The following is a 12,500-nucleotide window of genomic DNA, read 5'->3' on the forward strand; positions in this document are numbered from 1 at the left end:
AGGTTCAAGGCACCAGCTAAAAGTGATGGTGTTGACTATGTACGGACAGAGGAGGAGGTGAGTTTTACTGCATCTCATGTCAAGAGTGCCGCTAGTGTACCAAATCCAACCTCATACTTGATACCCATACTCACATACTCATTATCCACACTCACATTCTCACATACTGATTATCCACACTCACATACTCACGTACTCACATACTCACATACTCACATACTCATTATCCACACTCACATACTCACATACTCATTATCCACACTCACATACTCATTATCCACACTCACATAATCCACACTCACATACTCACACTCACATACTCATTATCCACACTCACATACTCATTATCCACACTCACATAATCCACACTCACATACTCATTACTCACATACTCATTATCCACACTCACATACTCATACTCATTATCCACACTCACATACTCATTATCCACACTCACATAATCCACACTCACATACTCATTACTCACATACTCATTATCCACACTCACATACTCATTATCCACACTCACATAATCCACACTCACATACTCACACTCACATACTCATTATCCACACTCACACACTCACATACTCATTATCCACACTCACATACTCACATACTCATTATCCACACTCACATACTCACATACTCACTACATGCCCCTGTACTCACATACTCACTACACCCACCCCCATACTCACATACACACATTAAATGCGCGAGTACTCACATACTCACACTCATTTCACATATACAAATTATTAATACTAACCTGTGTAAGTCATAACTTAACGGGTGCAATGCATTCTAGGCCTATGCCTATAGGAGACAGCTGATCCATAACAGTGATGATGAAAATCCTCTTCTTCTTCACTCACTTCCCCCCCTCTCTCTCACCCTCTCTTTCTCTCTCCATATCTCTCTCTCTCTTTCCATCTCTCTCTCTCTCGCCCCCCATCCCCCTCTCTCTCTTCTCTCACTCTCTCTCTCGGTTACATTTATAGGGCGACTTCCGGCACAAATCCTCCTTTATTATCTGAGAGCGGAGAGACAGACAGAGACTCTTTACTTTGGAGGACGACAAGTCCTTTCAAGGACTAACAATCAAAACCACAGCTGTCCATGATGTCAGATAGCAACAATCACTATGGTGATGGAGATGCCATGTCGCATAGCAACTTTGGACAATTTCTTTGCTACATATTTTTGAATCTAAATGCAGGCACACACACAGGTTATACACACATGCACACACACACACATACACACACACACACACACACACACACACACACACACACACACACACACACACACACACACATAAGCAGTTTCCAGTGTGCCTTTTCCTTTTTGTTGAAAAACCATCAATCAGCTCACGCCCACACACACACACACACACACACACACACACACACACACACACACACATATACTTGCTTCTACACTCTTAAACAATCATATTGTGGTAAAGCTCGGCACACAAAAACACATGAGCACGCTTTCCACCCCAGACATGAACACACACACACACACACACACACACACACACACAACAACAACAACAACAACAACAACAACAACAACAATAACAGTAACAATAAGTAAACACACTTAAAGTTTCTCCCCCTCTATCTCTATCTCTTTCTCTTTATTTTTCACACATACACACACACAGACTGATTTGATACTGGAATCTGGATACTGGTTACTGGATAATTCACACACACACACACACACACACACACACACACACACACACACACACACACACACACACACACACACACACACACACACACACACACACACTTGACTGCACTTCTGTTTCATGATACAGGACATCAGATGAGTCTATAACTCTCTCTCTCTCTCTTTCTCTCTCTCTCACACACACACACATGCACACATACAGACACACACACACACACACACACACACACACACACACACACACACACACACACACACACACACACATGCACACACACTCTCCTACACACACACATACATGTGCAAACACTCTCTTTAATACATACACCACACATACACACCCTCTCGGTCACACAGTCATACCCCTACACACTCTCTCATAATCATACACAGCATATATATTTTTATGAGCTTAAAGATGTCTCTTGGTGTGTCTATGTGTATTCAGAGTTCATTGCCAAAGGAAAGAAAATGATTCAAAAGCATTTTATGACTGATGAGAATCTGAGAATCAGTCAGCACCATCTTCATATCACTGGTCCTGACTCATCTCCTGTCTCCTGTCAGATAGTTTGTACAGGAAGCACACACACAAATAGTCTGTGTGAATACAGACACACACACACACACACACACACATACATATCAGATAGTCCTTGTAAGTATACTCAAATGTCAGATGTCATTGAAATTTGTGCTGTTTCATCTGTGTGTCTGTGTTTGTGTGTGCGTGTGTATGTGTGTGTGTGTGTGTGTGTGTGTGTGTGTGTGTGTGTGTGTGTAGAATATGGCATATCTAGTAGCTGGAATTCCACATCAACCCAAAGTATGAGAGGCAGGTTTCCGTGTATGGGTTAAGCCTAGGGTTGGTGTTAAGGGTTAAGGGTAGGGTTGGTGTTAAGGGTTAAGGGTTAAGGGTAGGGTTGGGCTTAGAGTTAAGGGTTGCGGTTAGGGTTAATAGTAGGGGTGGGGTTAGAGGTCGTGGTTAGGGTTAGGGATAAAGTTGGTTAGGGGTCGAGGTTGGGGTCAGGGCTAGTGTTTTTGTTCAATGGAAATTTTCAAGGAAGTTTTCTTTTAGTCCAGAGGTGCGTTCAAATGTGCAAACATAGGCGAACATTTTTTACGAACAGGTTTCTGTTTGCCCTTGAGAACGTTTGCGAACACCTCCTCCAGTCTGAGGAGGTAGTTCTCTGCAAACATGCAGTGGAGCTGGACAAAGTGTTACCGTTACAATGGAATGTTTACACTAAATTGTTCAAATTCAACTGTTCAGAGAAAACATGTTTGCCTATGACCGCTCGCCACTGTTTGCCACATTTTGAACGCATCTCAGGTCTAGGCTTAATCCATATATGGGAGTGTGTCCTGTGGCGTCCCATCAGCACGTCACTGCCTTGCAGTGCCTTCCGTCAGAGCCGTGACCTCTGTGTGGACGCATGACCTCTGTGTTGGCACACGACCTTGGTGTGGACGCATGACCTTGGGCTGAGCTTCAAGGTATGATTTCAGTAGACATGTCATTTTCAGACCTCACAGATGGATGCCGAATGCCTTGTGAGGCCATCCATGTATTTATGTACACAAAGAGAGAAAAAGAATCATTCAGCTTTTTGGTTAATGAATCTGAATAGGCGTACACATTGTTTCTTGATAGAAAATATGATGTATTTTTTCTTGTGTGTGTGATTTTGTTACTAACTGAAAAAACCCTGATATTGTTGAGACATTTTATTTTTATGGTCTGATGTTGAAAGCAAGAATATATTTTAGCGAGTCATACAGAGGAATGAGATGCATTCTCTTGCAGGGTGTGTTGATAGCTGTTGTGTTATACACTTTTTTGAGATGAAAATGTTGGAAAAATTCAAATAAAAAGTTTCAAAAAATGTGCCTGGAGATGTGTGTCACTGTCTGTGTCGTCATGTCAGCCTAAATTGTGTGTGTGTGCGTGTTTGTGTGTGCGTGTGTGTTGAGAGATGGAGCTAGACTATATGCAGTGATGGTCTTACGTGTGTGTGTGTGTGTGCTAGGTGCCTCTGACCAACCCCTAGAGCCCACCCATCATTCTAGTTTCCTGTTCCACATTCTTACTCCCTCTATCACACACTTAGAAAGATAGATAAGGATACTCAGAGGAAGGGGTGTGTACGTGTGTGTGTGAGAGAGAGTGTGAGTGTGTGTGGGCATGGGTGGGTGAGGTGAGTGTGTGTGTGTGTGTTTGTATATGTGTGTGTTGGGTGTGATCAGTCTGAGAATTCCCAGAGCCACTATGTGTGAGAGAGTATAACACAGCCACAACCCTCACGTTTAAAGGCTGTTTTATGCTTCTGCGTCGACTCCACGCAATAACTACGCCGTTGCCTCAACGCCGGTGTGACCCTTTCCAAGTCCTGCGTCGTCTGTGTCTGTGGCGGTCACCAACACCACGATAGTCAGAATGGCGAACCCCATAGACTGCCGTGCTGAAATATGAATCTTATATATTTGGCCTTTTCTTGTTTAGGTTTTGTAAAAACTATTGAGAAATAGACTGTGAAATCCAATAGCCTAGTTACTGTAACCAGAAAATAAGTCTGAGGTTATTTGCGAGGTGTCTGCCATGCCAGTTTATATTATGTTAGCAAGCAAACTACCAGGGGGTAAACCGGGGGGGGGGGGGTTAATTAGCAAAGCTTGAGTGTGTGTGTATGAGTGTGTGTGGGCATGGGTGGGTGAGTGTGTGTGTGTGTGTTTGTATATGTGTGTGTTGGGTGTGATCAGGCTGGGAATCCCCAGGCCTTTAAGCCACTGTGAGAGAGTGAGTGAGTGAGTGAGTGTGTGGATGGAAGGGTGCCATGTTTGCTGCAACATGGACCCCTGTTGGTATTTGGTGGTAGTGCAAAACTGGGCAGTTGGTGGAGAAGGCAGTGAGTGCTCATTCATTAGAGTAGCATTGGAGTAGGAGAGGCCTGTGTGTATTGATTCATTGATTGGTTGATTGATTGATTGATATTATTTATGGATTAGCAGACAACTTAACAAAATCCAAAGTGAAGATAATTATTTCTTACATGGTCCCTAGACACTGTTGTTTATCATTAGGACTGGGCAGGGCTGTGGTGTGTGTGTTATCTCTGAGTGTGTGTGTGTGTGTGTGTCTGGGGAGGGTTGTATTGTGTGTTGTCTTTGACATAGGGGTTGTTGGAAGGTGTGAGGGGAGGATCAACCTGCTGATTGCTGCCCTGAGAGAGTGTAGAGACTAAAATCCTTTAGTTTGTAAGCGGTAAGGTAGCCAAGGCTTTTAAGGGTCGAAAGTCACAGTAGGTAGGTTTAGCCACAGGTCTCGGTCACTTAATGGGCCATCTTCAGGCAGATCTTTGTGTCGATGATGAACCCCCAGAGCTATCTGTAGAGTGAACACCAGCGCCATCTTCAGGCGGATCAGTGTGAGAAGTTGATGGCCACTGTGAGTTCAGGGGGAGCGCAGGGTGTTAATTGTGATGGGCAGGCGCTAGTGTGTCCATTTCCACCCCCAGAGCCATCTGTAGACGGAACACTAGCGCCATCTTCAGGCGGATCAGTGTGAGTAATTGATGGCCACTGTGAGCGCAGGGTGTTAATGATGATGGGCAGGCGCTAGTGTGTCCATTTCCACCCCCAGAGCCATCTGTAGACGGAACACTAGCGCCATCTTCAGGCGGATCAGTGTGAGTAATTGATGGCCACTGTGAGCGCAGGGTGTTAATGATGATGGGCAGGCGCTAGTGTGTCCATTTCCACCCCAGCAGCACAGCTGAAGGACACACTGCTGAAACAGCCTGAGAATGGATCAATCCAATCGACTGTGGTAATGGGCCTGCAAAGCCTCTGTCTATCTCTGTGTGTGTGTGTGTGTGTGTGTGTATGTGTGTGCCTCTCTCTCTTGCTCTGTGTGTGTGTGTGTGTGTGTGTGTGTGTAAGCACAGTAAGGCACTTTACAGTCATTGGAACAGTCTTTACCAAACCCTCTGTGTGTATGTAACCCTGTGTGTGTGTGTGTGTGTGTGTGTGTGTATGTATGTATGTGTGAGTGTGTGTATGTGTGTGTGTTTGTCTGTGTGTGTGAACACAGTCTGACAGTGTCCCTACTGAAAACTTCTTTTGTTCAGCAGATGTATCAGGTCATGTTGAAAAATCTCCTTAACAGATGTAATTTAGTTGAGTAGTCCTAATAGGTCAAAAGCAGCAAGAAATGAAACACATCCACACTTCCACATCTTTGGTCTTGTTGTAGAAACTGTAATCTGAGGAATGCCCAATTGATGCCCAGCTGATGCCAGCTCACAATGCCAACAGTGCCTCCGGCTGCAGACGGGTAGCCTCGGTCAGCCCGCTGGTTGGCATTGGCTGTTTGGGTGCCAAGAGGTTTGTGAGCCACAGGCTGGTTTCAGTCATGTGCCTGTCTGGCGCGTTGGTGTGGGCGTGTGGGGATCTTATGTGGCGTCTGCATTGCACCCTGCAGCAGGATGGCATTGGTCAGTAGCCTAGCATAGCGTAGCATTATTAGTTGGTTATTAGTGGGTCCTTTAGTGTGTTTTTGGGGAGGATTATAGGGAGTGTAGTGGTAGCCAGCTGGCACGTAGCTGTGTAGTAAACCTCACTTCCGACGCCTTAAGATGTGTTAGAAGTTGAAGCATAGTATAGCATTATTATTATTATTATTATTATTATTATTATTATTATTATCATTATTGATTAAATGGACATTATAGTTTTATTATTGCCTTTCCCCTCATTTTCATTGCTTATTTTATTAGGCTATTGATTGAATTGATATTGTTGTTTATTATTACTATTCTCCTTATTATATTTGACCAACATTCTAATCTGTTCCCTGTTCAATTTTAAATATTATGTTGTTTTGTATTTATGTGTCGCTTTGGACAAAGGCGTCTGCCAAATCCATAACCATAACCATTATTAGCTGCCTGGTCATTAGTCCTTTAGTGCATTTTGGGGGACAGCACAGACCAATCTGATGTTTGGACATCTGACAATGCCAGGCCAGTCCATGATGGGATCATTGGAGAAAGGGTTGCTCCTATTGGCTGTTTAGCTTGCCTATATGTGTTGGTAAGGGGTACAGTGTAATCATCAGACAGACATTCCTGTCAGAAGATCCAATCCTGGTAGTAGTGTTTTGCCTCCGGTGGACTGGATCTAATAATACAGTTTCTCCTTCCTTCTCCGCCTCTTTCTTCCACAACAAAAAGACCCAGGACTGACAGTGTCATTTACACGATATTATCACACATATTTTTGAATTAGAAGTAGATATAACGGTAGATATTAGAGTACTGTGAATTCCCATGTGCAGTGCAACTTCTTTCGCCATGCACAGAAGACACAAAGACACTTGATGATCGGCATCACTGATTTGAAGTCTGCTCAGCCTGTGCTTCTCCTAAAGGGCAAATTCACAGTGACCACCACACTTAGAGCACAGCAGAGCCACAGCAGAGTTTATGTCATTCTGATGGCAGTTTACAGTAGAGTTTATGTCATTCTGATGGCAGTTTACAGTAGAGTTTATGTTATTCTGATGGCTGTTTACAGTATAGTTCAAGTTATTCCGATGGCTGTTTACAGTAGAGTTTATGTTATTCAGATGGATGTTCACAGTAGAGTTTGCATTATTCAGATGGCTGTTGACAGTAAAGACACACGTTATTCCGATAATGTTCACGTTATTCCGATGGTGGTTTACAGTATGCTAGAGTTTAGGTTATTCCGATGGCTGTTTACAATAGAGTTTATGTTATTTCAGTAGCTGTTTATAATAGAGTTTATGTTATTCTGATGGCTGTTCACTAGCCTGACGTCATCATACTCAAATTCTAGTCAGAATATGAGTCTGATACTGCTCCATTGGAATGTGATTATGGGGCGTGTTTCAACCGATACAGGGGGTGAATTCTGTAGGAAGAACACCTGAACCATCCTTCTTCTCCACAATTGCCTTAACATTGTTTTCAGGTCGTTTTTAAAGTTATTGCACTGTCACTATCTTCTAGAACAGACGCAATGGCAAAATCTAAATGTCTACCTTCTAACAACAGCGTTTTTGTTAGGGAGAACCGGGATGAATGAAACAGTTTGTAGTCAAACATCATTTACAAAGTACAATACATACTGAAAGCTAATATTTTCCTAGCACAATTGCATTTTCAGCTCTGGGGGGGGGGGGGGGGGGGGCGGGCATAGAAAAGTTTGAGAACCTGTGGCCTAAAACAATATTGGTGGATGATTGTTTGCTCTGAAGTGAATGGGTCGTGATGGTCTGTCATTCTTAAAAAGTGGGTCCTCAAAAAAAAAGTTTGGGAAACACTGGTCTAGAGCAACAGCAGAGTTTATGTTATTTCGATGGCTGTCTTCAGTATTCACAGTAGAGTTTATGTTATTTCGATGGCTGTCTACAGTAGAGTGAACAGATCTCATATCTCAGTATTGTAGTGCAGGGTTACCAGACCCTCCAGGCAAGGCAGTTGTCTACTGTACAAGCAGGCCGCAGGAAAAGAAACTGCTACAGTTCGTCACAGTCTGTTGCTGTTGCTGTTTGTCCAGATCATTCAGTAGCAGGGATGTAGTGGTAAAATAAGAGGTGGGTAAACTATGAATTCTGTGATCTCGGTGAGGTGGACTGTGCCATACGTTATTGGATTTAAAAAAAAAGGCATTCAGAACATGTTTGATAATGGTGGAGGTTATTGTATTGTATTGTATATATGTTTATAACAATACCAGTGGTATTAAATGGTTCCTAGAGTGTTAATGAGTGTACATATTGTGAATGTGGATAATACAGTGTGATTTTTGAATGTTAAAAGTTGCAATTGGTGGATAAACTCGTTTGAGAGGTGGATAAACTCTATTTCTGAAATTTCAGAGATGGATAAACTGCATTTACTTGCGTTTAGCCTCCACTACATCCCTGTTCAGTAGTATTAGGAGACTGCTGTTACCGCTGTCACAGTGCATGTTCAAGCTCCTCACACTGCAAGACAACCAACCAACATTTCTGTAATGCCACAAATCCAACCTGATCAGTTCAGAGCTGTCAGTGGAAGGTGGCAGTCTGGCTCTAGATGCCATGCTCAACTCAACACACTCAAACACCACACATCAACTTAACACACCCAAACACCAACTTAACACACCCAAACATCACACATATACACATACTCAACACATTCAATCACCACAAACGCCATACTCAACGTAATACACTTAATAGCACCACACTGAGACATAATAAACTTAACACACTCAATCACCAAACAGACACCATACTCAACTTAAGACACTCAAACACTATGCTCAGACACCATACTTAACACAATCACCAGACACCATATTCAACACATGCAATCACCACAGACACCATAGTCAACTTAACACAACTATACAATAAGAACACTATAGATTGAAAGGATTTTGTATAAAGGGATCACACGGAATATCATAGAACTTGTATACACTACTAAACTAGGCTACTATAGAAATCTATTAGGACTTTTTCATAAGGGCACTGACAATACTCCTTTGGCACACAGTCTCCCCCCCCTCTTGTGCGTGTGTGCGCGTGTGTAGAGAAAGGGAGAGGGAGAGACAGGCGTGCACATACACGGTATTCCTCTAGCACACAGCATCTCTCTCTCTCTCTCTCTCTCTCTCTCTCTTTCTCTCTATCTCTCTATCTCTCTCTCTCTGCGTATGACTGCAGCTTCAGGGCGACGCATTACCTCACCGCCAAAAAACAGCGCAGCACTCCTTTAAAAATCGAACCAATAGCCGACTCGGGGTTCTCCCAATCCACCAATCATAAATCAGGAGCGACGGGAACACAGCGCCTGGAGCCCGGAGTGTAGAGAGCATAGACATAATATACATAGACGCCGCATTGGCTGCTGGAAACAAGAAATGCGGCCGCCATCTTGGACCGGTCATACTCCTCATTGCATTGCAGCAGAAAACACAAGATGACAGCACTGTGCAGCATGTTCCTGCTCAAATCGGCGGACCATACTCGGGGGATTTACTTTTCACAAGTAAGATTTAACATTACCGTACTATTGGTTGTATTTTGTATTTTCGAACAATGTGGCCTGTATCATAGCTACATGTATGACCTTTGCAGCAAAAAAAACCGCGTGAAAATCTGTTCGGTATTCAGTGAGATATGATTAATTAAGTGTGCTGACAGCTCATTGCACCGGCCAAACAGATTACACTGAGTGGAGTGGATGACCGGTCCAAGATGGCGGCTCCAAATCTCGTCAGCGCTAGTAGGGAGCAGCGGTCGATGCGGCGTCTATGTATATTATGTCTATGGTAGAGAGCACCTGCTTTTCCGAGCTCTCAACCGCTCTTGCTGCCGGTATTCTCTCCGTACGGAGAGGGAGAGAGACGGAGATGAAAGGGAACTAGAGAAGGGCATATGAAGACACCGGTTTGAAGGATGGAAACGATAAGGAAAATAATACAATTTCACCAACAGATGACTGACATGAAAGTCTTCAGCTCAAGGCAGCGCGACAACGTCACGGTTTAACCGTATTCTTGTGCCAGAGCGTTCCCGTGTCCATCCTGAAGCGAGGAGTATGACTTTAATAAGATTCAGGAAGATGTGAGAGATGGAATATGAACAGGAAATATGATGCGACCGCGACATTAGTGGCAATAGTACTATGAATTGCTATGCTGCCCTCATAGCAAGCATAATCTCTATGACACTAATTGCAGTAGCCACTGAAGCAGGTGAGTCTATCTATCTATCTATCTATCTATCTATCTATCTATCTATCTAACTATCTTCCCATCTGTATTAATGTATTTGCCCCCTTTTCTATCAGCACAGCCTACCTTCCTACTTCTGTATCTGGCTCCTCTATCTGTGTGTATTTGCATGTAGATAAGTCTGTAATGTGTGTGTGTGTGTGTGTGTGTATGCTTGTTGCAAGGCCACATACTAAAATACACTCAATTTGATGTAACTGCATTGATGTGCTCCTGGAGATATTCACAGACTGGTGAATGTCAGGTCAAGGATCATGATACCTGTTCAAGCACACCCATGCACAAGCTAACACACACACACACACACACACACACACACACACACACACACACATGCAAACACACACACACACACATGCACAAGCAAACACACACACACACATGCACATACTACATAAGCGCCCACACACACAACCCCCCCCCCCCCCCCCCCCCGCCCACACACACACAGACATACACACACACACACACACACACACACACACATGCATGTACATTGGCATGCACACATACTGTACACCTCATGTATACACACACACACACACACAGACTGCACAAACATGCATGTACATACTCTGACAGTGATCCTCACTGACTTTCTCTCTGTCTTTGCCACTCTCTCCAAGTCTCAAGTATACAGTGGGACACATACTGACACCATCCCGACCCACCCTTCCCAATTCACGCACACACATCCATGGGTTGGACTTAGTGGGAACAGGCCAGTCCTGTTTCCGCCAACTTTCTCATCCTGACCAAGCTCAGCTGTACGAATACACCTCTCTCTCACACACACATACACACACACACACACAAACACACACACACCATATAATAAGTGTGAATGTTGTGTCTGCATTAGCTGTGCAGCCTGCCGGCTTTAGTTTGGATGCTTCTGTGAAACAGTAAAGTTGTCTCAGGCGAATGCCAGTAGTTCACATGTGTGGAACTGTAGAGAACTCAAAGTCCCAGAATCCTTCAGTGCAGCGGCTGGCATTTAGCCTGTCTGGTTATACCTGTGGTTAAATCCTGGCGTGTGTGACTCCACATTTAACTGCTAAATACAAAACAGGTCACAGCAGACTGGAAAGCAGTATGTGGTGTTGGTGGTGGTGGTGTGTGTGTGTATGTGTGTGTGTTTGTGTGTGTGTGTGTGTGTGTGTGTGTGTGACTGTAAGCCCAATTAGGCTGGTAGAATGCCAGACTGGCAACATTAGGGGCATATGTTATCTTGCCCCCTGCAAGCATGACAGTTTGTGTGTGTGTGTGTATGTATGCGTGTGTGTGCGCGCAAGCAGCTCTAGGCTGAGTTTTGTTCATCAGTCTGCTGCGTTTCTTTGATGTTTTGTGCAACATGGTTTGGTTAGACGCACAGACAGACAGACAGTCTTCTGTTGGATGAAGGCTGATTGGTTTACATGTTGTTTTGAATGTTCTGTTTGTTGGATATTTGGTTTTCTGATTGAGCTGATTTGTGCTGTTCCTGGCTGGTGTTGGGCTGTGACACTGAAGCCTGATTGGTTTGCGATGTGTTGGGGTGTTTGACACTGAAGCCTGATTGGCTGTTTGTCACTGGATGATGAGCGTTGTGGTCATGTGTCTGTGAGAGTGTGAGGGTTTTGTTCGTTCTATCTGTGATGTGTGTGTGGTTTGGTCTGTCTTTAAGATGTGTGTGTGTGGATGGGTCTGTCTCTGTGATGTGTGTGGTTTGGTCTGTCTCTAAGATGTGTGTGTGGATTGGTCTGTCTCTGTGATGTGTGTGTGGTTTGGTCTGTCTCTAAGATGTGTGTGTGGATTGGTCTGTCTCTGTGATGTGTGTGTGTGGGGTTTGTTCAGTCTCTGTGATGTGTGTGTGGTTTGGTCTGTCTCTAAGATGTGTGTGTGTGGATTGGTCTGTCTCTGTGATGTGTGTGTGGGGGGTTTGGTCTGTCTCTGTGATGTGTGTGTGGTTTGGTCTGTCTCTAAGATGTGTG

At 44.0% G+C, this 12,500-nt stretch overlaps 2 protein-coding genes across 2 annotated transcripts in view; both read left to right on the plus strand.

The window, feature by feature from the left end:
* jam3b (junctional adhesion molecule 3b) overlaps positions 1 to 3,603 on the plus strand; it is a 7,556-nt gene extending 3,953 nt beyond the window's left edge. The window contains exons 8-9 of the mRNA XM_042092142.1: positions 3 to 57; positions 1,005 to 3,603. Coding sequence (XP_041948076.1) covers positions 3 to 57; positions 1,005 to 1,040 — 91 coding nt within the window. The 3' untranslated portion in view covers positions 1,041 to 3,603. The remainder of the gene's footprint in view (positions 1 to 2; positions 58 to 1,004) is intronic.
* A 6,831-nt stretch (positions 3,604 to 10,434) lies between these two features.
* igsf9bb (immunoglobulin superfamily, member 9Bb) overlaps positions 10,435 to 12,500 on the plus strand; it is a 35,369-nt gene continuing 33,303 nt past the window's right edge. Inside the window, exon 1 of the mRNA XM_042091501.1 lies at positions 10,435 to 10,488. Coding sequence (XP_041947435.1) covers positions 10,458 to 10,488 — 31 coding nt within the window. The 5' untranslated portion in view covers positions 10,435 to 10,457. The remainder of the gene's footprint in view (positions 10,489 to 12,500) is intronic.

This window comes from Alosa sapidissima, chromosome 5 (assembly GCF_018492685.1).
Source record: "Alosa sapidissima isolate fAloSap1 chromosome 5, fAloSap1.pri, whole genome shotgun sequence".
NCBI lineage: Eukaryota > Metazoa > Chordata > Actinopteri > Clupeiformes > Clupeidae > Alosa > Alosa sapidissima.